Source organism: Paramormyrops kingsleyae, chromosome 15, assembly GCF_048594095.1.
Source record: "Paramormyrops kingsleyae isolate MSU_618 chromosome 15, PKINGS_0.4, whole genome shotgun sequence".
NCBI classification, from domain to species: Eukaryota; Metazoa; Chordata; class Actinopteri; order Osteoglossiformes; family Mormyridae; genus Paramormyrops; species Paramormyrops kingsleyae.
This window is the reverse complement of record NC_132811.1, coordinates 373,545-399,200: the sequence shown is the minus strand read 5'-3', so window position 1 is coordinate 399,200 and position 25,656 is coordinate 373,545. Positions and strand designations below refer to the sequence as shown.

At 47.8% G+C, this 25,656-nt stretch overlaps 1 protein-coding gene across 3 annotated transcripts in view; it reads left to right on the top strand.

The window, feature by feature from the left end:
* The window catches only part of LOC111860229 (homer protein homolog 3-like), a 32,832-nt gene that overhangs the window by 3,711 nt on the left and 3,465 nt on the right, over positions 1-25,656 (top strand). For 2 of the 3 annotated variants that reach the window (XM_023843708.2, XM_072700117.1), the window contains exons 2-9: positions 1,254-1,297; positions 6,951-7,107; positions 9,327-9,458; positions 9,555-9,662; positions 18,323-18,459; positions 19,976-20,132; positions 21,659-21,769; positions 23,427-23,507. In XM_023843708.2, coding sequence (XP_023699476.1) covers positions 1,275-1,297; positions 6,951-7,107; positions 9,327-9,458; positions 9,555-9,662; positions 18,323-18,459; positions 19,976-20,132; positions 21,659-21,769; positions 23,427-23,507 — 906 coding nt within the window. In that variant the 5' untranslated portion in view covers positions 1,254-1,274. The remainder of the gene's footprint in view (positions 1-1,253; positions 1,298-6,950; positions 7,108-9,326; positions 9,459-9,554; positions 9,663-18,322; positions 18,460-19,975; positions 20,133-21,658; positions 21,770-23,426; positions 23,508-25,656) is intronic. The other variant, XM_072700118.1, reaches the window with a different exon arrangement.

Here is a 25,656-nt window from a genome sequence, read left to right as displayed (position 1 = left end):
TGAAATGTAGGTTTGAAATCTGGGAATGTAGGACTGACTAGTGGCAGGCAGTTCAAAGTTACCTGGCAGCCTTCCAGGCCCTTGTTCATTTGTCCTCTAACAAAATGGAAGAAGGCCGCTAACATTATTTAAATATTACATCACATTTATTCATGTAGCAGATGCTTTTGTCCAAAGCAACGTACAAGTGAGCTCTGTTGAGATGGGATTCATTGGGATTAATGATCAATGATTTTGGTTTCATAATTATAGACAGTGAAGCACTTGTGATGGTCTCTGCAGTGGAGGACAGTGCAGCTGAAGCACTTGTGATGGTCTCTGCAGTGGAGGACAGTGCAGCTGAAGCACTTGTGATGGTCTCTGCAGTGGAGGACAGTGCAGCTGAAGCACTCGTCTTGGCACAGAGTATGAAATTTGCTGCCTCATGATACTAATTTTAACATAAAGGGAAATAGAATCATAGAATAAAACAGAATCGCATATAATTGGGTGAGGTCCCTTTAAATGGCAGACATGGAACAGTGTCAAACACTAGCTAATTTAAAACTGCAGAAACTCAAAAGAACAAGCTATTTGAGTAACAGATTTATGGTGAGCCGCCTTGCACGCAGCTCGGCTGTCGACCCTTACCTCCTGGTCTCCTGCTCGGAATCGGCACAGCTGGCCCTGTTTATCCCCACTGTGGCTGTCTCCACAACAAGGGCCACATGGGTTCGGGAAACTGGGACAACAGTTTCAGACAGTGTTTCACTGCAGAAGCTGACCGCTCATCTCGGGCTGATTCTGAAGTCTGCAGAGTGCGAAGCCTTTTGCATTCCGAAAATAAGGTTGTTTTCGAACTCCGCTGACGCGGAGAGTCTCCTGTGTACCTGTGAATGAGATATTGATTTTATGGCTCTATTATCTAAATGAGTGAAGATCTTGCTGAACCACCTTTAGCCTCAGTAATCCCTGCTAGCCTTCTAAGGGTGTCAGCCACACCACTGTTCTTTGATCCGCCTCCTTCTGTTACGCTGATTTCCCCCTTTTTAGGACGTGTGTCCCTAGGACCTGCAGGGTGCCCCTTCCATGTTCTGGTCCAGCTACCTCGATCGGGCCATCATGGATTTGCTGACCACGTCTGTTTTCAGGGGCATGGTCTCTGACTATCTGAGTGCTGTGTGAACTGAAGTGTGCTGTTTATCACAGTGTTGTATTGACCTTATGATGTCATTACCCAGCATGCCCTCTCTCTGCCTTTGTTTTCTTCACAGAAAAGGAGCTGTCCTGTAATAATGTACCCGCAGCACAGAGAAAGGTACCGCAATAACACTCTTACATGCTCTGTTTTCACCATAAGCCATGCTGCCACCTAACCCTTGATGCATTACCCTCTCGGTCACTCATAGCCCTTCACAGTCATAGACATGAGCAGCTGTCATCCGAGCATCATGATGGGCCCTCAGGCATGAGCAGCTGTCATACGAGCATCATGATGGGCCCTCAGCCTATTGTGTCACCCAGTGCTCAGTCCAGCGCCTGATTAAATAGTCCTGCTTCATTAGATGTGTCACATGATTCCAACTGTGCATTAGTATACATTGCTTGGGGACGCATTTTCATCACAAAATACAATATCTTTACTGAATAATTTCTAAATGCTGTTCAAAACAATATATTTACCTTTTATTTAGATCAGTTTAAAATTGCATCTTAAGAAATATCAGGATCATGCTCTTCATTCCAATAATATCTCAGTCAAGGCTAATTCTGGTAGAGGAGAAGGATACCAGGAGTGCCAGGTTATTCCCAAACCACCGAATCTGAGGGACACCCCCTGACTTTGCTGGGCTTTTAACAGACTGGAGTTTGTGTGACGCTCCTGAATGCTTGGATCTGCCACTGGAACTGCACTATCAGTAGTGCTTTTGTTGGAACGGCATGATCTTTGTGGCCAGGCATTGTTCAGTATTCAGTAAGGCCTTGCAGACCTTTCAGACAGAACTAGTGAACAGGGGGCAGAATTCAGGCCAAACCAGAAGCAAGGGTGTGATCACATGAGCATCGGGTTTTCAGAAACTCACATGCATTTTCTCCCGATAAAAGCATTTGAAGGGAAGCAGCCTGCAGATGTGTTACTCAGTAGTGATTTATCAATTTTACATGGGGCCCTGGGGCCCCACATCCCCCAGCTCTGTGTGTGTGACTCTATAGCTCTGTGTGTGTGACTTTACATGGGGCCCTGGGGCCCCACATCCCCAAATCTGTGTGTGTGACTTTACATGGGGCCCTGGGGCCCCACATCCCCCAGCTCTGTGTGTGTGACTTTACATGGGGCCCTGGGGCCCCACATCCCCCAACTCTGTGTATGTGACTTTACATGGGGCCCTGGGGCCCCACATCCCCCAACTCTGTGTGTGTGACTCTACAGCTCTGTGTGTGTGACTTTGCATGTTCTCTCTGTGTTTGTGTGGGTGTCCTTCAGGCTGTTCTTGTGAATTGGTGACTCTTACCCATAGCACTCGCTGTACTGCTTTGCATCCCATGATTCCTCTTATTGGCTCTGGGTCACTGTTATTCAGATCACTGTTATAAACCAAGGATGTGTAAAAAAAACGGTTCACCTCTCCATCTATGACAACTTGGCAATGCCTTTAATGCTGCTAACCAGAGATTTTGTATATGAATATTAATGTTGAATTCATGCCAGTTTGCATAATTGCAACTTATGCTTGAATAACCTCAGGGACGTTTTGATCCCTTGAAGGTAAGGTGTTAGGAACTACAGTAAGATGCACACTTGAGGACTAGTTAGTTTAGCTGGTTAGGTGGCGACAATGTTATATGGTGTTTTGTTTCTCTGAATTGGTGAGACGTGTCAGCCATTGTAACTTCTGTGTCTTACTCTGTGTAATATGACAGATTTATTTTTGGTCCATGTGATTGTCATATTTTCTCAATTATGCAACTGCTGTCACTTTTTCCCAATACTTTGTTAGATGCCCAGCCAGGAAGCTCAGAGATACACAACTGCACATGAGAGCTACAAATGTCTGGCGGACTCCTCTGCACTGGGGGGGATTCTCTGGGGGGTGTCTCATTCCACATCTCACGCAGAGTCACCCTGTAGAACAATGTATGTCCAAAACGTGGATTAGTACAGGGCACAGAGATGGCACTTTGGGGGTTGATTAAATTTCAGTTTCTGGTGGCCCATCAGTCATTAAGACTGCGGTGAATATGCAGAGCAAAGCATGTGCAGTTTATAATCAGAATTTAGGGGGAAGTGAAGGGCTATGGACACACCTTTCAGCGTTTCTGCACCATTATGTTTGTGTCCTTCTGTTACAGGACTTCCAGACAAGGCATTGTAGCTGTGAAGGGCCTTCAGGGGCCCCTGTAATTCCTGTTGCTGTGAGGGGGCGCCCAGTACTCTGTGTGTACGAGTCAGCCTTCAGGGGCCCCTGGAATTCCTGTAGCTGTGAGGGGGCGCCCAGTACTCTGTGTGTAGGAGTCAGCCTTCAGGGGAGCCTGTAATTCCTGTTGCTGTGAGGGGGCGCCCAGTACTCTGTGTGTACGAGTCAGCCTTCAGGGGATCCTGTAATTCCTGTAGCTGTGAGGGGCCGCCCAGTACTCTATGTGTAGAAGTCAGCCTTCAGGGGCCTCTGTAATTCCTGTTGCTGTGAGGGGGCGCCCAGTACTCTGTGTGTAGGAGTCAGCCTTCAGGGGAGCCTGTAATTCCTGTAGGTGTGAGGGGCTGCCCAGTACTCTGTGTAGGAGTCAGCCTTCAGGGGAGCCTGTAATTCCTGTAGCTGTGAGGGGCCGCCCAGTACTCTATGTGTAGAAGTCAGCCTTCAGGGGCCTCTGTAATTCCTATAGCTGTGAGGGGGAGCCCAGTACTCTGTGTGTAGGAGTCAGCCTTCAGGGGAGCCTGTAATTCCTGTAGCTGTGAGGGGCCGCCCAGTACTCTGTGTGTAGGAGTCAGCCTTCAGGGGAGCCTGTAATTCCTGTAGCTGTGAGGGGGCGCCCAGTACTCTGTGTGTAGCAGTCAGCCTTCAGGGGCCTCTGTAATTCCTGTAGCTGTGAGGGGCCGCCCAGTACTCTGTGTGTAGGAGTCGGCCTTCAGGGGAGCCTGTGGGATCCATCCATGCTGCTCTTGCAGATTTTCATTGGTGCTGATTGGTTGTTCCCATCAATCATAATGGATTTTTTAGTTATGTTTTGAGAAGCTGCTAGGGCTTTCTGGCTTTTTAAAGGCCGCCTGGTGTTTTCCCTGCCTGTCTGTAACATGGCTGCTGGGTCTGTCAGAAGGTGAGGGTGAGGCTCAGAGCTTGGTCTGCTAAACACAAGGCACAGATCACTGTACCACAGTTTGAACTTAACACTTGTCACTTGACAGAGATCTGCTTAAGACTCATGATACTTAATTTCAGGGCTTAAATAGAGCAGCCCAAGTGGGGATAATCGTTATGTACGCCATCCTTTCTCTCCCACCCACAAAGTGCAGTCATGACACTATCAGCAGGAGCTGAGCTGTCCGGTAGTTTGTCTAAGAATTGTAATGACCCTCAAACCATTAAAACGGCCCCTATCAGCTAGGGCAGTGTACCAGCTTTCAGACAGGAGATGTGTGCTGTAGGAAGGAGTTATGGACTTAAGAAGTCACTATTAACGAACATGTGAATATGTAACATGTATTTGAACTTAACAGAGCTTAGCTTCCGTGTTAAAAGGAGGGCGATGACAGCTGTCTCAGTGAGCGTACCAACGATGTAGCCAGCTGGACATCAGTACTGGAACCAGTGAGCTTAGCCGAACACTGGAAGAGCCCAGTTACTGTTTGCATTGCTGAAAACAGTTGTGTGACAGGGTGCTTAATCATCCTTAGGGATGACGTTGATGTTTAACCCTTTATTTTATCATATATGATTTTCACCACAGCACTGGAATTGGGGAAGATTATATATATGATTTCAAAATTGCCCCCCCATACATCTACACAACACACAAATCCTGTTACCTGGCTGAAATCTGACTGGTCTGATAAAGTTGTCGCTCAACGGAGCTGTTGTAAGATCTCATTTTCTCAGAGCCTTGGTCAGGAGTTCATAAAGAGCAGCGATTTTCAGCTCCTACGATGTCCTTCTGCAGCAAAATAACCCCCCTCAAGCTGCCCCCCCCCATGCAGGCATCTCCCCTCCAGCTGCCCCCCCCCACGCAGGCATCTCCCCTCCAACTGCCCCCCCCACCCACGCAGGCATCTCCCCTCCACCTCCCCCCCCCCCCACGCAGGCATCTCCCCTCCAACTGCCCCCCCCCCCACACAGGCATCTCCCCTCCAACTGCCCCCCCCACCCACGCATGCATCTCCCCTCCAACTGCCCCCCCCACCCACGCATGCATCTCCCCTCAAGCTGCCCCCCCCCCACGCAAGCATCTCCCCTCAAGCTGCCCCCCCCCCACGCAGGCATCTCCCCTCCAACTGCCCCCCCCCCACGCAGGCATCTCCCCTCCACCTCCCCCCCCCCCACGCAGGCATCTCCCCTCCAACTGCCCCCCCCCCCACGCATGCATCTCCCCTCCAACTGCCCCCCCCACCCACGCAGGCATCTCCCCTCCAACTGCCCCCCCCACCCACGCAGGCATCTCCCCTCCACCTCCCCCCCCCCCACGCAGGCATCTCCCCTCCAACTGCCCCCCCCCCCACGCATGCATCTCCCCTCAAGCTGCCCCCCCCCCACGCAAGCATCTCCCCTCAAGCTGCCCCCCCCCACGCAGGCATCTCCCCTCCAACTGCCCCCCCCCCCCAGCTGCCCCCCCCCCACCCACGCAGGCATCTCCCCTCCAGCTGCCCCCCCCCCCCCCACGCAGGCATCTCCCCTCCAGCTGCCCCCACCCGTCAGAAACCCCTCCTGACGACACAGCTTGTGTACCCTTTGGTGTTTCATCATTGTGGCTCTAAATAGTATAACAAATGATGCCGTTACGAATGTGTGGCTTTTTAAACTGAGCATGTGAGTCCTGTGCGGCTGCCAGCTTTGGCATTGTAGAGAAATGTTTCTCTCTGCATTTGTGCAGGAGTACTGAGGAGTATGTTTGCCAGGAAGCTGTCATTTGAGGTCTGGAAACACAATAACACACCTCAGTGGAGTGCCTCAGTGATTCTAATTCACTGTTGACTTTCTCTCATCTGCGTTGGTGAACCCAACTCATATAGATCTTGTCACTAACTTTATGGATAACTGGAAATCCATTATGAGGACGAGGACCTTTAATGACTTGGTGTGTGGTGTATTTCTATGTGATATATCTAGAACCTGATTGGATTAAATGGCCCAAAACTGCAAAAGGTCTTTTCCGGACTCTCGTGCAAGTGTTTCACTGGATGTGCTCCCGCCTTCTGAGAATCAAAGGCAAATGACTGGAGTGTTTTTCTGGGTTTAATGAGTGCAGATTACCATCTGAATGACTGAGCTGATGCTGCAGAGCAAAGCCATACTACTTGCAAACTTCTTAGAATAGTCACAGATCTTTTCACTTAAGTGGGTATCAAGCACTTACATGGAAGACGGATGTTGTAATAATGACAAATTCCATTTTAGAAATGACAGCATTTGGATTTAAAAAGCTGTTCTGTTTGTAGTTGTAGTATAACTGACACAGGATAAATAGATTCATATTTGTCTCTTGGACCCAGCCAGCATTCCTGAATCACTGTCCTGTGCATGTTCTCATCTTGGCTGTTACATGCCCATTAAAATGCCATTCAGGATCGAACACAGACATTCCACTACACATCGAGGATCGTTTTTTCATGGGGAGGTGCAGGTACACATTTTGTCGATGTCGGTGATTCAGTAACAAGGACAGAAGGTCCCCTGAGTGCCCGGACAGGGCCTGCACAGCAAACGGTGTAGGGGCATGGAGCAACTGCCCCCTGGTGATAAACACTGTCCCGCGTCTCTCCCCAGGGAGCAGCCCATTTTCAGTACCAGGGCGCATGTCTTCCAGATTGACCCAGCCACCAAGCGGAACTGGGTCCCCGCCAGCAAGCATGCTGTCACCGTGTCCTTCTTCTACGACGCCAACAGGAACGTCTATCGCATCATCAGCGTGGGTGGCACCAAGGTGAGAGGCCCCCACTCTGCACCAAGATCAGCCTCCTGGCTTCACACTTTATGTGGCGAAAAACATCAATGCTGCGAGACACAGAGTTTGACTCATATACGCCCCAGAGCTGTTTTTACGGAGCCCTTTTTGCCTGTATTACGTCCCCACGAAACCGGCAAATTCTTAGGTCCCAGCAATATAACTGGGACGACCTGCGTTCCCCCCTCATCAGTTATCCACTCTTTCCAGCAGTTAAGTTCTTTGAGGTCCCATTTTACATGAGATTCATTTAACAGACACTTTTATCCAAAGCAGCGTACAGAGAAGAGCCAGCCAACGCTTGGAGCCATTGTGGTTCAGCTTGAATGGCTCATATTCAAAATACTATAAGTTTATATATACACAACCAATCAGAAGTGTTTGCACACCACAGGTCTTTACCAATTTTCCATTTATTTCATAAACTGCAGATTTTTATTCTTGTTAAGCATTAGGAAGTTGAGTGAACAACTATTAATGCAAATATAAGCCAAATAAAACAAGTTTCCTTTATAACATGGAAAGAGTATGTAACAGTGCATGTCTGATATCGTATTAACTGGTTGTGTGGTGATGCCATAGTAAAATTCTAGGCTGTCCATTAATGTCACACGCACTGGCTGACGGTTTCATCCCATGAAACACAGCAGTATTTCATGTCCCTTGTAGAAAGAATGCCTTGAATTTTCTCTGCTGGAGGATACTTTGATGAATCAAAGATATGACATTTTCTTGCTGATAAAGGTACTCAAATACTGTAAATTTATTAGTTATCAAAGAATATTGAGTGTATTTTTAGTACAAGTTAAGTAACATGCAAACAGAAAATCTCAGTGTGCGCAAAAACTTTTCAGTGGTAGTGTAAATGCTAATAGATATGTATGTATGCCTGAGGAAGAGGGCGTGGCCAGAGGCACATAGGCGGGGCTACTGCAGCTGGGAGATGGACGTGCTCTGAATCAAGCCCAGCTTGTTTGTGCATAGGGTTTGTCCCAGGAAGAAGGCCCAGGGTCCTTGTGGGAACGGCTTAGGCGGTGGTATAGAGGGGGGTGGTAGGAGGTCCGAGCACAGCTAGCTGTCTTCAGGGGGTGTCTGTCAGTGTCAAAGAGAGAGAGAGGGACAGAGAGAGAGAGAGAGAGAGCACAGCTTGTAGGTCCCCTCCTCCTCCCCAGATGGCTTCACTTCATAGCCTGAGGCACTAACTGGCAGTGAATAATGGGGTCACTGCACGGCATTGCCTGGCCCTGCTGCCGCTGGGGACACCCCCACAGCCATGCCCTCACTGTATGTAGATTCACTGTAAGTAACCCAGTGCGATAGGACACTCTCTTTGGAATAAAATAGTCCAAGCTGAGTAACCAGGTTATGCCTCATAGAATGGAGACTCTGTGGGAGTGCAGATAAATAAAAAGTGTGATTTCTGCCGAGTCAGAGCCTGTTATTTCGGCACTTAGTGGGCCCTTTAAAAGCAGCTCCTTGTGGATTCTGCGAGTGGATGATGGTGAGATATTCGTCTACGTGTCCCTCATGGTGGCGTGACACAATCGCAGACGCTGGCGCCCGCGGGTGGCCACTTCGCGGACACTGCTGTGGACGGCGATGAGCCAGCCTGCCAGTCGGCCAGTGAAGTTTCTCACACAGATATTTACCATATACAGAAATCCTGCCTGAGTAAAACCTGCAAATATGTTTTATGTTTAGATGTGTCCTGCATATTTATAAAACAACATTCCTCTCAGGTTTAATATTTCAACATTTTCGTTTTACTTTCCAGATTTCACATGATACGATTTAGGTCCAGATTTGGGAAACGAGAATAAACGGATTTTTATGAGGATGAAGGAAGAATCGCTGGCATCTCTGCTCGTTAATGAGGTTTCCTCGGAGTGAGATTGTTAGTCATCTTTGGGAAACTGTAAAAAAAGCCCACAGTCGTCCATTTCCTGCCAGCTCGCTACAATCAGCCCAGTGTTTACAGATTAGTTGTGCATGCTTGTGTCTCTTCGTGTTGTCGTGCTGCTCATTTCACTCTGCCTGTTTTTGTAAGTAATCTGACACATGCAGCCTTTTCTCCTCTCTCCACAAATGAGCTGTGAAGGTATAGATATACTGCCCCCTCAGCCAGAGCTCCCGATGTTATTAACCTGGTGCGTTATTTTGGTCATTGTTGCGTCGTCTTGCACATTGCCCCCTTGCAGGCCATTATCAACAGTACGGTCACGCCCAACATGACCTTCACCAAAACCTCGCAGAAGTTCGGTCAGTGGGCGGACAGTCGGGCCAACACCGTCTATGGCCTGGGGTTCGGCACAGAGCAGCAGCTCTACCAGGTGAGCGAGCCGCCCAGCTCCACTGCTGCCAAATCCATGATGATGGATGACTTTGTCTCAGACGAGTGACAGCTCACTTTTGTCCCCCCCCACAAGTTCTCTGAGCGCTTCAGGGAGGTGAAGGAGGCGGCGCGGATGGCACGCGAGAAGTCCCAGGAGAAGTTTGAGCTGAACAACCCCGGCCTCAACATTGCTGCCCCACAGGTGAGTGAGTGAGCGAAGCAGGGCCCAGAAACAAAGCACCCCATAATAACACTGCTGTTCCAGCAGTAAACAAAAGGTGTTTTCACTGCAGGACGTTCACTTACTCAGGTCCTTGGTTGAGAAAGCAGGTCCTCCTTAAAACTCCAATGCCTTGGAGTTTAAGGCCTTGCGATTCGAGGCCTAGCTTTACTAGGGGCCACCGGCAGAGACGAACGTGCTCGCAGAGATAGAGTCACCTTAATGTCAGAGGAACCTGGGGGACTGAGGGGTGGCAGGATTGGCTGGGTCATTCTCATCCAGTAAAAGTTCTAGGGCAGAATGTAGGACATCACTCACCTGACAACAGCATGCTGGGCCTCTGCTCGTCTAACCTCAGCCTCCACTCGCCTGACCGCGGCCTCCACCAACCTCAGCTTCCACTTGCCTGACCGCGGCCTCCACTAACCTCAGCTTCCACTCGCCTGACCGCGGCCTCCACTAACCTCAGCTTCCACTCGCCTGACCGCGGCCTCCACTAACCTCAGCTTCCACTCGCCTGACCGCGGCCTCCACTAACCTCAGCTTCCACTCGCCTGACCGCGGCCTCCACTAACCTCAGCTTCCACTCGCCTGACCGCGGCCTACACTAACCTCAGCCTCCACTTGTCTAACCTCAGCCTCCGCTCGTCTAACCTCGGCCTCCGCTCGTCTAACCACGGCCTCCGCTCGTCTAACCACGGCCTCCGCTCGCCTGACCACGGCCTCCGCTTGTCTAACCTCAGCCTCCGCTCGTCTAACCTCGGCCTCCACTAACCTCAGCTTCCACTCGCCTGACCGCGGCCTACACTAACCTCAGCCTCCGCTCGTCTGACCTCGGCCTCCGCTCGTCTGACCTCGGCCTCCGCTCGTCTGACCACGGCCTCCGCTCGTCTGACCACGGCCTCCGCTCGTCTGACCACGGCCTCCGCTCGTCTGACCACGGCCTCCGGCTGGTAGGCAGAATGTGACTGCCAAAATCTAATAGCATCCCTCTGCTACACGATTTTCAATACCTCTGTTGGTGGGGTGACCTCATCTTTTCAAAGCTCGAATCTCCGCTCGTCTTCTTGGCTGCCGACAAGCTATACCGCTCCAAACGTCACATGTCTGTCATGACAGGTACATTGAGTCTCCCGTGGAAAATGACACCTTTTTTTAATCAGTGGTGGCTAAATAATTGATTATTTCACTGGTTGAACATGCAGAATCAGGGCATAATTGAAGCATTACACTTCATTAATGTTCTTTATCTCCTATATTTCAAAATAACCTGATTTAGAACAGTATCCCGGTGAGTGGCGTAATCTGCAGTGCTGCGAGCGACGATCCATGTTTCCCTGGAAGGCTAGCGTGCTGCATGCATGCGAAGTACCACTTGCATTAATGAGCAAGTGTCACTGAACAAGGCAGCAGGGAGAGAAATCGCATCCTGTGAATCCTTTTCAGGATGTGCTGTGGCTCCGGATTGGACGCTGCCGGCCGCTTGCGTTCCAGATCTGCCATCGCATTAAATGCACTTTTTTTCATGTAAAACTTTAAAAATAGATCTCCACATGGGCCTGAAGTCAACATTGAAAAATGATGCCTATCAACAACGCTTCATCCAGCCATCTTTGATAATCACATATCTGGGTCACAGCGATCAGAAAGCTTGTCCTGGGAGCAGGGTACATACCGGACAAGTACATATCCATCCATCCATCCATCATTTACCTGCTTATCATGGTCAGGGTCTCGAGGGGACATGGGAGGTAGGCACCCTACATGGGATGCCCGCCCATCGCAAGGCTTTTTCAACATTTTGTAAAAAAAAAATGTGTATATATATATATATATATATATATATATATATATATATATATATATATATATATATATATATATATATATATATATATACCAACAACTGAACATTCGTTCAGTGCATCGGTGGCTCTTTGCACATTGTGGGTTTGTGAGATTACCACGGTGATGCAGCCTTCCACATGCTGCACTGAACAGGAGAAGGGCTCAGCGTGGGCAGCAGGGACGATGGCAGCCTGAGGGCCTGCATATCCTGTATATCTTGCGCATCCAGCATATTTTGCGCATCCTGAATTTCCTGCACATCCTGTGTGTCCCACACATTCTGCATGTACTGCATACCCTGCATGTCCTACATATCTTGCGCACCCATCATATTCGGCACACCCTGCATATCCTGTGCATCCTGAATTTCCTGCGCATCCTTTGTATCCCACACATTCTGCATGTCCTGCACACTCTGCATATCCTGTGCATCCTGAAATTTCTGTGTATCCTGAGCATCCTGAATTTCCTGCGCATCCTGTGTATCTGACACATCCTGCATGTCCTGTGCACCCTCCTGCATGTCCTGCATATCCTGCGCACCCAGCATATTCGGCACACCCTGCATATCCTGTGTATCCTGCGCATCCTGAATTTCCTGCGCTTCCTTTGTATCCTGAGAATCCTATGTTTCATGCATATCCTACATATTCTCTGCATCCTGCATTTCCAGCATATACCGCACATCCTGTGCATCCTGCATATCCTGTGTATCCCATGCATCTTGCATATCTCATGCATGCTGCATATCTCGCGCATGCTGCATATCCCATGCATGCTGCATATCCTGCAAGCACTGATCGGTTTTATGGCCGCTCTTCTCACATGCTCTGCTCCAGAAAGAACACAAATAAAAGTGACTTTTTTTTTTTTTAGCTGTATGCACAAGATATCTCCTATCAAGTCTGAGTAATTGTAACTGGGGGAGTTCAGTGCTGAATGATAGAAAGAATTGGTGACCAGGTGCATAGCTCTGTGGCAGATTGGAGTACATTTACAGTTTATTTATTTAGTTGATGCTTTTATCCAACGAGACATACAATTTTGAGAAAGCAGGGTGAGACTATCCCTGGAGAAGCTGGGGTTTGAGGGCCTTCTTCAGAGGCCTAGCAGTGAAGCAGGGTGAGACCGTCCCTGGAGAAGCTGGGGTTTGAGGGCCTTCTTCAGAGGCCTAGCAGTGAAGCAGGGTGAGACCGTCCCTGGAGAAGCTGGGGTTTGAGGGCCTTCTTCAGGGGCCTAGCAGTGAAGCAGGGCCTTCTTCAGGGCGACCTTCTTCAGAACCGGCGACCTTGTGATTACAGGCACATGGCTTAGTCCACTGAGCCACACGCTGCCCCCTTCTTCAGGGGCCTAGCAATGAAGCAGGGTGAGACCATCCCTAAAGAAACTGGAGGTTGAGGGCCTTCTTCAGGGGCCTAGCAGTGAAGCAGGGTGAGACCGTCCCTGGAGAAGCTGGGGTTTGAGGGCCTTCTTCAGGGGCCTAGCAGTGAAGCAGGGTGAGACCGTCCCTGGAGAAGCTGGGGTTTGAGGACCTTCTTCAGGGGCCTAGCAGTGAAGCAGGGTGAGACCGTCCCTGGAGAAGCTGGGGTTTGAGGGCCTTCTTCAGGGGCCTAGCAGTGAAGCAGGGTGAGACCGTCCCTGGAGAAGCTGGGGTTTGAGGGCCTTCTTCAGGGGCCTAGCAGTGAAACCGCCCCGCCAGCTCACTGAGCTCCTGACCAATTAGACTGTTATCAGAACCCACCAGTGAGAATGCGTATGCAGTCTTGTGATATGTCATATGATGTAATTTCCTGTGTGACATCCTCAGAAAGCATGCAAATAGAAATTACACTGTAATGTGTTTGTCTGAGTGGCTGGATGTTGAATGATTGCGAGAAGAGCCCATATTAATGTCTAAAATGACACAGGGCACTAAAAGTTGGGGGAAGGCAGCAAAGGGATTTGTCAAGGTCCGTGGAAGCAGCTCTCGCCGTCGTTGCCAACGTGAGTTTTCTCATTTCTTGAAGCTGGATAAACGCCAGCACTGGTAAACTTATCCAAATGTGGTGTTAGACAAGGTAAAAAATGACTTAATCAGACACAGGAGCTCTGCCCGAGCAAATGGCCCGGAGAGATGCTTCATTTTTATCCATCAATTTGCATGTGAGAGAATTTGTAACTTTGTGTGGAGAAAAATGAATTGCAGTCTGGCAGCACAATGTATTAAAAACTATTCTAATGACATTCACTCATCTCTGGCAGGGAGTCAAAGTAGAATAAATTTCAAACTACTGTTACAGAAACATTCAGAAATCACGTTAAATTAGCGGAAAATCTATTGAAAAGTTGCAAAGTGACACGAAGGACATTTCTAATTTGGGTAACTGACATAGTAAAGTGCTACCCATCATTACAACCTTTGACTGTGATGTTATTACACAACATGCCACTTGTAACAGTGCGGGAGGCAGGGGGACACTGCACGGGATGCTGGACTGATATAATCAGATTATATCCTCCTCATTACCCTCTGTCCTGTGCGCACCGGGTGCAGGACGGCACACGAGAAAAGGCCTTATGGGTGCAGGGTCTGCAGTGACAATTTATATTCTACTTGACTGCATCATAGGACACTCTCCAGGGTGACCGATGTGACCAGAAAGGGTCATAAATAACCTATTAATAGGCCTCTTTTCACAGCCTCAAGGAAAACCAACAGGAAACCTGGCCTGAAATGGACCTGACAGAGAGTGTGGTCGTACTGACCGGAGCATAAGTAAATGTGGCCTTGAGGGTTTGCGGTCGTACTGACCGGAGAGTAAGTAAATGTGGCCTTGAGGGTTTGCGGTCGTACTGACCGGAGCATAAGTAAATGTGGCCTTGAGGGTTTGCGGTCGTACTGACCGGAGCATAAGTAAATGTGGCCTTGAGGGTTTGCGGTCGTACTGACCGGAGCATAAGTAAATGTGGCCTTGAGGGTTTGCGGTCGTATTGACCGGTGCCTAAGTAAATGTGGCCTTGAGGGTTTGCGGTCGTACTGACCGGAGAGTAAGTAAATGTGGCCTTGAGGGTTTGCGGTCGTACTGACCGGAGCATAAGTAAATGTGGCCTTGAGGGTTTGCGGTCGTACTGACCGGAGCGTAAGTAAATGTGGCCTTGAGGGTTTGCGGTCGTACTGACCGGAGCGTAAGTAAATGTGGCCTTGAGGGTTTGCGGTCGTACTGACCGGAGCCTAAGTAAATGTGGCCTTGAGGGTTTGCGGTCGTACTGACCGGAGCCTAAGTAAATGTGGCCTTGAGGGTTTGCGGTCGTACTGACCGGAGCGTAAGTAAATGTGGCCTTGAGGGTTTGCGGTCGTACTGACCGGAGCGTAAGTAAATGTGGCCTTGAGGGTTTGCGGTTGTACTGACCGGAGCGTAAGTAAATGTGGCCTTGAGGGTTTGCGGTCATACTGACCGGAGCCTAAATGTGGCCTTGAGGGTTTGCGGTCGTACTGACCGGAGCCTAAGTAAATGTGGCCTTGAGGATTTGCGGTCGTACTGACCGGAGCCTAAGTAAATGTGGCCTTGAGGGTTTGCGGTCGTACTGACCGGAGAGTAAGTAAATGTGGCCTTGAGGGTTTGCGGTCGTACTGACCGGAGCCTAAGTAAATGTGGCCTTGAGGGTTTGCGGTCGTACTGACCGGAGAGTAAGTAAATGTGGCCTTGAGGGTTTGCGGTCGTACTGACCGGAGCCTAAGTAAATGTGGCCTTGAGGGTTTGCGGTCGTACTGACCGGAGAGTAAGTAAATGTGGCCTTGAGGGTTTGCGGTCGTACTGACCGTAGAGTAAGTAAATGTGGCCTTGAAGGTTTGCGGTCGTACTGACCGGAGCCTAAGTAAATGTGGCCTTGAGGGTTTGCGGTCGTACTGACCGGAGCCTAAGTAAATGTGGCCTTGAGGGTTTGCGGTCGTACTGACCGGAGCCTAAGTAAATGTGGCCTTGAGGGTTTGCGGTCGTACTGACCAGAGCGTAAGTAAATGTGGCCTTGAGGGTTTGCGGTCGTACTGACCAGATCAGTCACTCTTGAGGCAGGACCGTCATTTGCGGTCATTTGCCAATCACATTGATGTTTTCCATCCTTGCCAGCACTGCTATCTTTGACCCCAGCTTTCGTCACATCTCTGTTTCCATGAGCACCCAGACTCGTGAATAAACTTCTGCGTTTTGTAATCTGAGGCCGTGTCCCTGGTGCAGGAATCCGCAGGGGCTTTAAGGGGTGATGTTACATGTGACCTTTCTCTTTTTTTAACTTGCCGGTACATCCTGCCATGCTGCTTGCCTTTGGAAATGCCCCCGCGTAGCTTTCCCAGGTGAGTGTCCTTTCGGGAATTCCTCTCTGTCTGTCATGCTGTGCCCTTGTTTCAATAATACCTTCAAACATTAAAAAATGAAAGCATTTCTGACCAGGTATGCCCTTGAAGTGCACTAACCACACCTCCATTCATCCATCTTCAAACTACTCATGCTGGTCATTGTTGTGATGATTGGCCATAAATTGAAAATAATATGGGTGTTTTCAAGTGGTGATTTATGAATTTGTGCTACAATCAGGTAAAATCTATTTAGCTTATGAAGAAGAAATACGCAGTGAATATTACAGTGAAGGTCACTGATTGGTTCTCAGCTTGCTGTGGCATCTTGACAGTCAGCTGAAGGCTAGCAAGGGTGTGCAGGATCTAGAGCGGAAGATGATTAATGAGAAACTAATTAATGCAATAGCTATGAGAGATACTGCTCTCAGACTGGCGTAGACAACTTGTTTTCTTGTTTGGCAAGTGTCGGAGAAGTTCTCTCACATTTTCCCCAAACGAGCTTGATGGGCCGAATGGCTTCCTCTCGTTTGTAAATTTCTTATGTTCTTACTATTAATATATGATCCATATAATCCATAACATCGATCATTTAAAGATTAGCGCTCCTGGGGGGCGAAGCACCATTGCAGGGCTTGGGGGTTTATTGCACTGGGTCTTCTTATAATGAATGTTTTTTTTCCTCTATAAAATTAAATGTTTGCCCTGTGAGTTCCCAGGTCCTCCAGGTTCTCTGTTTATCAGCTGTTGGGGCCAGGAAAGGTCTGGTCACTACAGTTGACCCTTATGCATTGTGAATTTCCCTGTTCCAGTCTCAATATACCGCTGGGTCGACTTTATGGGAGTTTCTCGGACGACACGCAAAAAGTTCAGTAAATTTATGAAATGTATGTGCAGTTCTGGTTTGGAGGATGTTAGGCATGTTTACGGCAGCCTCTCTTGTGATTTCCTGCGGTGGTCTTTGTATCTCGTGTTTCTTGCACCTTTTCACTTAGATTCTCTCTCTCGCATGCTTGCTCTGCCTGCCTAGGGGGTTGGTGGCTTTTCCAGTTTGAGGGGGGCTAGCACCCATAACCCACACGATGTGGAAGGGTTGACTGTATATTTATGAGCATCTGCACTGGATGGATAGAATGCAAAATACATCATACAGCCTTTTCTGTGTGTGTGTGTGTGTGTGTGTGAAATTAATGCCTGTTATTCATGTAAGGTGTGTTTTTTTACTACAGCAAAAATAACTCAAAAATGCTGTGTCCCTGGGGATAGTCATAAAAGACTGCTTTTATTAACTACACAAATGCACTGTGCTATATTTATTCTTACACACAGTAATGTGGACGAGACGGTATAGCACAGCATACTCCTTTAAGGGGCAGAAATATGTCACCTGCTAATCTTATGAGAGATGTTTTTTTCCTTACTGCTCAGATAAGTAGCTTTAAACATTATTTTCATTGCACTGTCCTGTGGAGTTCTGGTCCACTGCTCCCCTGAAAGGTCCTTCATCATTCCACACTCAGTGAATGTACATGAACATCCATCCATCCATCCATCCATCTTCCAAACACTCACTGGGGCACATCCACAGTGACAGTATGCTTCAGGTTTGGCAGAATATTTCTGCTGGCTTGATGTCTGGAAGTTTCACCGAACTTTAGTTATTTGTTCTGGTAGATTTATTGAAATGATCTCTGTTGTGCAGACATAGAATACCAATGCCAGAGGCCCCTGGGATACTTCAGTACAAGGGAGGAGTTCCACAAGAGCGAAAGTTGTTGACCAGTGGGGCCCTTTTAATTCTAGGTTATATGTGGTCTGTGATGGGTTTTCACTGACCTGAGTTAATCCCTGCTGTGCGACCCTGCACAGGACAAGGGGGTATATAAGCTGTATGGATGGATTATATGCATGAATTATATATTGGAAGCAGACTCTGTGTTCACCTCGGTATGTTTTTTTCTGTGATTTCTTTAAGTACATTAATTGCAAAGGGAAACTGACATGAGTGGGGGGGGGGGGGGGGTCCAGGCTGCTCTGAAGCTCTGCTTCATCATTAAGGACATGAGTGGTGGGGGGGTCCGGGCTGCTCTGAAGCTCTGCTTCAGCTGACATGACCCCCAGCTTTAAGGTGTCTTCAGCCTGCCATTTTATTACCATGAACAGCTGGGATGTAGCAGGGATTTCTCTGCTGTGTGTGAAATCCATCCATCCATCTTCCATGGCCGTTTATCCCATACAGGGTCGTGGAAAGCCAGGACCCTGTCCCAGGAAATGCAGGGTAGAGGGCGGGGGACACATTGCAGAGCATCCATGAAATCCAAATAAATAAGGATATGCTTAAAAGGCTTCATTTTTGCTTTTCATTTTGTTGGGCACTGAAGGGCAGTGTTTGCCCCACTCATCACCCAGGGAGCGTCTCTGCGTATCTATTTGAGACCTCAGCATCCTCCTCTTCCTCCTGCAGGACTTTTCCGAGGACCGTGAGACTCCGCCCATGGTTTCCATCAATGGGCCGGGTGACGACAAGCTGTTCCGCAGCAAAAGCGCAGACATGGAGCTGAGCGCCGAGAAGGAGCGCATCAGGAAGATGCTGTCTGAGGGGTACGCCCCCGCCACGTGGCCACCCAGCAGATCACCCACCCTCTCCAACCCTGCAACCCCCATCCCACTCAACAGTTATCACTGCCTCTGCCCCCCTTCACCCTCACCACTCCAACACCATCTCCACCTCCATAACAACCCCATCATCGTCTCCTCTCATCACCATCACTCCTCCATCGCCACCCCCATCTCCGTCACCACCCCATCACTATCGTCTCCCCTATTGTCTCCACCTCTTATCACCGGCACTCCCCCATCACCATCTCCACCCTCTATCCAGCACCTCCCATCTCAGTCTCCACCCCCAACACTGTCGTCACCCTCCATCACCATCTCCATCCCCCATCAAGATTTAGAGATTAAATGTGAAACATGATGAGAACTGTGTGGGAAAGTTACTCAGAGTGTCTGTTAGCAAATGCTACTTCGTGGAAGTACAGCATAGTATCATTTTTGTAAGATCAAGGGGCACCTTCTCCACCCTAGCTAGCATATCGCTGGCCCTTTCTAATGTCTGGGTAATTAGACATAAAGCACACTCTCCTTTTTTCATTGTTTTCATGGGTTTTATCTCATGCCCTAATCACTGATTTATTTACATCAATTTTCACTATGTTTAAAATGGTATTTCCTGGCTACCAGGGAGGCTTCCATCTTGCCTGATGTTTGCTGTATTTCTCCTACCACCGCGGGGCCCTAAGTGGGCCGACAAAACCAAGCAGCTGGAAAGTGACAGTCTGCTTTTAATCCGCTGAGTCACCCGTACTGTACGCTGAAGCGTCTGTGTGACTCGTCTGTCTCGTCGATGATGCAGCTCTCCACACACAGTTTCTCCACCCCCTCTTGTCTGTTAAAGGTTATTTTAATTCTTTCTTTTCAATGAAAGCTGTCCTGTATTATGGCTCAAAATACTTTTAGAATCCAGTTGCTATGGTGCACTATTGTGTCAGGTTTCTCAGTTCCTCAGCCTCCAACACTTGACAACCCAGATCAGTGTAACAGTTAAGAGCTAGTCCACGCACCATTACACATGCAGTACTGAGACTGACATGGGACAGAAGCCAGGTTTGAGGACCTGGGTCATGGCTCAGGGACAGTGTGCCTAACATGGTGGCGGGTTTCTCGATGGAGTACAGATGTTATTACAGAAACCCTATATGCAGTTCCAGAAGCCGTGTATCTGTAGTACACACAACTGTAAAATGCCCACCTGGATAAATGGCTAAAAACATAAGAAGCTAAATAATAAACAATATGAACCACACATGACTTTCACAGCCCAGTGCCTGCAAAGTCATTCGTTTATGGCTGCACCAATCAATAAAAAGTTATTTCAGAGCTGAAGAGACCCTGTTTTATGTTTGTATGTGATTAGCTCCCCCAGACCCTGTGCTGGATTAGCCACCAGAAGGCAGCTCGCTGGATGTGACTCCTGATTCTAGGCCTTTGCAGCTCCCTGGGCTGCCTTAGTGCCCATTCCTCTAGTGGAGTGTATCTCCTTCTTGATGCTATCCAGGTCTGTTTGCGAGATGAACCTGGAGGCAGAGCTCTTCACCCTGCAAGACAGCAACGCCAAGCTGGTGGCTGCTCTGCACGAGGCCAACACCAATGTGGAGCAGTGGAAGAAGCAGCTGGCTGCCTACCAGGCAGAAACGGAGAGGCTTCGCGACCTGGTGAGGAGCGTCCTGGGCCCTGGTACAGGGCGGCCGCCTGCTGGGGTCACAGTCCTTGAAGGCCTCACATAGCCCAGCATAAAGCTTTGTGTGAAGTTTAATGCTTCTCGTGCTGCTTTTGCTTTACTCCTCCATCCGTGCGGCACAGAGGTGCTGTGAACCATATCCCATGCAAATTCCACACACAAACACAGACCCAACAACCATACAGGTCTGAGGCAGCAGATATTCCCACTGAACCAGCTTTTACATCATGCAATTTTGGGTGCCCTTTCACCTGATTTTGTGTAGTTTATAGGCAGTGCCTTCGTCGTTTTAGATTTGCTTCTGTCGACTTCCAAAGCTGACAGCCCGAAGTTGTTTTTTGTTAAGACCGTTTTAGTACAAGTATCTTACAGTATTTTTAAATGTGTAAAATATTATGCAAAGGTATGCTGTCTTCGGAAAGTCCTGAGTGCACCCCATCTTATTTGAGTCCCGCTTTTGCAGCAGGGTTGACCAGGTGGTTAGAAGTAGTTCACGTCCCGGGGGGGGGCAGCATGAAGGGAGGGGTTTTTAGGACACTGATATCCTACTTCCACTGTCCCAGTTAGGAGACATGAAAAATTACCACAGGGAGCTGGCAACGGATCGTTTACATTTTTTTTTCTCTCCACCCAGTTAAAAATAAGTCTGTTTCTCTCAAGATTTCTGAAACCCTTTTGGGTTGGTTGTTTTTAAATTTATTTTTGGGGAGACTGTGACATTGCAGGACAGTCCACCATCTCCGCCACTTTGCCATGTGGTCTCGCCTCCCGACCTGTACTGAGCATCGTGCCTTTTGTGAATGGTGTTAACCAGGCCTGGAAATCCAGCTTGTTCACTCGCCGGAGGCCAGGAATTCAGATGAAGAGCAAGTGCAAAAAATTCCATGTCGAACTACATTTTTACAGAACTAGCCCAGTTGGCTAGTAGCAAAAATGCTTCCATTTCAGCCCTGGTGATAACGATATGGAAGTTTATGAAGCCCATAGATATGACACTTTTACTTTCTTATAAAGGGGAAACGTATTTCTACTCTGAAAATAAAAGCATGCACTCTCCAGTGTCGGATAAGCGGAAGTTAATGGATGGATGGATGCACTCTCCAGTGTGACAGAGATGACGTGGACTTTACCAGCCTGCCTTGTGCTACGACCTTGGTGTGAGCCGAGTGCTGCTAGCTGACTCTATCTGGGAGTTCCGTTGCCATGGAGCATGGGGGGGAGGATGGTCATGGTTCCTCGACTTGGTGACCTGTCAGGGGCTCAGCGGTACTTTGTGTGTGTGTGTGAGTGTGTGGGGGGGGGGGGTTGGCTATCGATCTGGCGGAGAGGAGGTGTCCTGAACGTCGTTCGCTGAAGACCGCAGATTACCAGTGGCTACATGGTGGAGTGAAGGTGAAGGCAGTGGGAGGGGCTGAGCGCGAGGTCAGTGAAGAGCAGGGTCAGAGTCCGGGACCTTCCTGTCCCATTTGGACAGTGAGCTGTCAGCTTCCTTTCTGACAGGTGTCGGAGCTGGAGGCTCAGGGCGGACAGCCGCCCCCCAGCGACATGATAAAGGAGGAGCTGACCCAGTCCCTGGTGGAGCTGGAAGCCCTGCTCAAAGAAAAAGACGAGGTGAGGACACAAGGTGACACGGCGGCCTGCCCGGGTGATGGATCCGAGGAGCACCTGCCATATTACAGCAACTTCTCTGCAGTGCGATTATTGACTAGGCAGGAGTTTAAAGCGGCTGGTGTTGAACAGCTCATTCATTATCTGGAATCCTGAGGTGAGAAATGTTTTGAATCTAATCTTTAATTAAAACTGGGAGCCATAACATGGAATCACTGCGACTGGAGGCTTCCAGGATGTTTTGGATCAGTTTCCTCCTGAGTTAAGTGCACATTTCGGCGGCTCTGTAAACATTGATGTCACACACTCATTCACTGGTGGTTTTTTCTTTGTTTTCTGAAAATATAGGAGAATCTGCAATGCAGTATACAGCAGAAACTGATTCACGTCACTAATAATAGAAACAACTATACAAACAATGCCATTTTTATAACTATAATAATGCTTCGAACATGCAATAATAGCCTTACTCACATTTATACCATTATGATAAATTAACCCTATATGCTAACTCTATACCCCAAACCATAACCTTATACACTAACCCTGTACCTAACCCTATATGCTAAGCCTGTGTCCTAATCCTATACACTAACCCTGTACTCTAACCCTATACACTAGCCCTATATGCCAACCATATTCATTAACCCTATACGCTAACCCTGTGTCCTAATCCTATACACTAACCCTGTGTCCTAATCCTATACACTAACCCTGTGTCCTAATCCTATACACTAACCCTGTGTCCTAATCCTATACACTAACCCTGTGTCCTAATCCTATACACTAACCCTGAGTCCTAATCCTATACACTAACCCTGTGTCCTAATCCTATACACTAACCCTGTGTCCTAATCCTATACACTAACCCTGAGTCCTAATCCTATACACTAACCCTGTGTCCTAATCCTATACGCTAACCCTGTACCCTAATCCTATACACTAACCCTGTACCCTAACCCGATACACTAACCCTGTACCCTAACCCGATACACTAACCCTGAACCCTAACCCTATACGCTAACCCTGTGTCCTAACCCTATTGAGGTGTTCCAGCTGTGACTCACAACACAGAAGAAGCAGCAGCAACATATTTCGTTTTTGTGTAGTTTTTTGTTAAATATGCCTGAGACGTATTGTGCAGTCAGATGTGATAATCAGAGCGGTGATAAACCTAGTCTGACATTTCATAGATTTCCAGCAGACCCAGAAAGATACAGTAAGTGGATTGCGGTTTTCAGACGGGAGAATCGGCAGCCCGCTGAATGCACGCCTTTGTGCATTATTTATAAGTATGATTTATTAAAATTTGATTTCAGTTTGCAATCCATTCAATTTGTCTCCTTTTTCCATGTACTGTACCTGTTTAATGGCAATTTTAAGTAAAAATGGACATTGAAAGAAAAATAAAGAAACAATGACTTGAATTATATTGTGATAATTATCCATATCATTTTATATGACAAAAGCACATGTTGATGAATATGGATCATGTACACCGGCCTTGTTGAGTTTCTGTTGCTATCTGGTCTTGCCTGAAATATCGAACATATCTAAAAGACTAGATAAATGAAGATCAGCATTAACCACAGATGTGGCACTAATGCAGTTCGCCATGATCTCATCGCCCACTCTCATCAGCTGCACACCTGTCTTTCAGGAAATAAGCATTTTGCAAAGTAAGAAATCTGGCATTCATCAGCTGGAGAAGGAGCGCGATGAAGCCATCCACAGACTGCAGGTGAGTGCCTCCCACTGCAACCCTTCACTGCACCCCTCCACTGCACCCAGGGGTCTTTCTATGAATCGCTTTTCCCCGGATGACAGGACCACTTCATTCCAAGTGAGTAACATGCTTACTCCTGGGGCTTTAGCCATCTCCCAACCCCCACTGACAAAAATGGTATGTCCATCTCCCACCCCTGCCAAAAAAATGGTATGTCCATCTCCCACCCCTGCCAAAAAAATGGTATGTCCATCTCCCACCCCTGCCAAAAAAATGGTATGTCCATCTCCCACCCCTGCCAAAAAAATGGTATGTTCATCACCATCCCCTGCCAAAATAATGGTATGTTCATCACCATCCCCTGCCACAAAAATGGTATGTCCATCTCCCACCCCTGCCAAAAAAATGGTATGTCCATCTCCCACCCCTGCCAAAAAAATGGTATGTCCATCTCCCACCCATGCCAAAAAAATGGTATGTCCATCTCCCACCCATGCCAAAAAAATGGTATGTCCATCTCCCACCCCTGCCAAAAAAATGGTATGTCCATCTTCATCCCCTGCCAAAATAATGGTATGTTCATCACCATCCCCTGCCACAAAAATGGTATGTCCATCTCCCACCCCTGCCAAAAAAATGGTATGTCCATCTCCCACCCATGCCAAAAAAATGGTATGTCCATCTCCCACACCCCACCAACAAAAATTTTTTTAAACCGGATTTATCAAACCTGATGTACGGACGTTTCCTCTCAGAAGTCTGGGAACTAATCTTGTAAATGCATGTATGTATACAATCCTGAGATCCTGCTTAGTTACTGCCCACAAAAAACCATAAATGGTCAGTGCAAATGAGCCGCGTGCTCATATAATATGCAAATCAATCCTTTTTGCCTCAAAGTCTGATAACATGTACAGATGTACATTTTATAAAGATGTATTTATCACACACGTATATATCTTACAGCTGCTTCTAGTACTTTTGCACTTAGGTGTCACACCATTTCGTTGTCGGAGTCCCTGTACTTTGTGTCATGATAATAAAGCTGAATCTTAAAAAGCGCCTTGAATGGCGACACATCGCTGTTCCATCAGCACTGCAAAACGGCCCAAAAAGAAAACTGGTCGGATCCGAAAACAGACAGAAAGAAACGACTTTCTGCACGCAGTGCTAGCGTGAGTGTAGCTGTCAGGGGCAAACCCACGTCTTCGCCGTCAAACTTTGACATGCGTACGATATCTGTCACAGGTGATGCCTCGTGTTGCTCCAGAGCAGTTGGGAGATGAAACTGAAAATTAAAGTTGACCCAGGCCATCAAGCTACTATGCTTGTCAATGTCATGTTGGCATCACAGATGACTTGCACATTAATAAATTGAAATGGCTTTCAGTTGACAAAGTAGCCTAATTAGCATTCGTTTCATCATCTGCATCTACTGCTATGTGTGGTGCTGTTGTGTATTTGATAAATAGATTTGATTTGAGGTGCCCTTATTGCAGTGTTAGTGCAGTCTATTGCCCTGGATATCACTGCAAATGTAGTTTTCACGTCTGCCTGTTCACCCACAGCATAGGCAGACATACATTTAATGCAAACAGACGCAGTACAAAGACATCACACAGTGCAAACAGTAAACAAATAAGTAAACATAATCTTGTTGGTCCATGAAAACTTTTCTTCTAATCTTTCTGTTTGTATAGTCACTAGCAAGAATGCCGTCATGCCACATTCACATGACTATAGAAGGGTGTGTCAGGTGGATCCATGTGTGCCACTGTCTGATGCCTAATTCACATTTAGCCCAACTAATGACAGATATTTCAGTTCATGGGAAGAGGTGACAAGATGTAGTATTTGAAACAGCAGATTAAATTCTCTCAGGCAAATGCATAGTCTTTGACCTACACAAATAAGTGGAATTCCAGTGGAATAAAATTAATTAAATTAATAAAACAATAATAAAGAGTAATTCAAATGCATCATAACTGAGATTCTTAGATTTACTTCTGAGGTCCCTGCCTCAGAATGCCTATTGCCTTTCTCCGATGTCTCCAAAATGTGTGTATACCTCTTCTCCTACGTTTCCGTAAAGTATGCTTCTCCCCCCATCAAATTCAGTTTGATGAATCTGGGATTTTACATTACATTTTGGGACTTTGGTAAA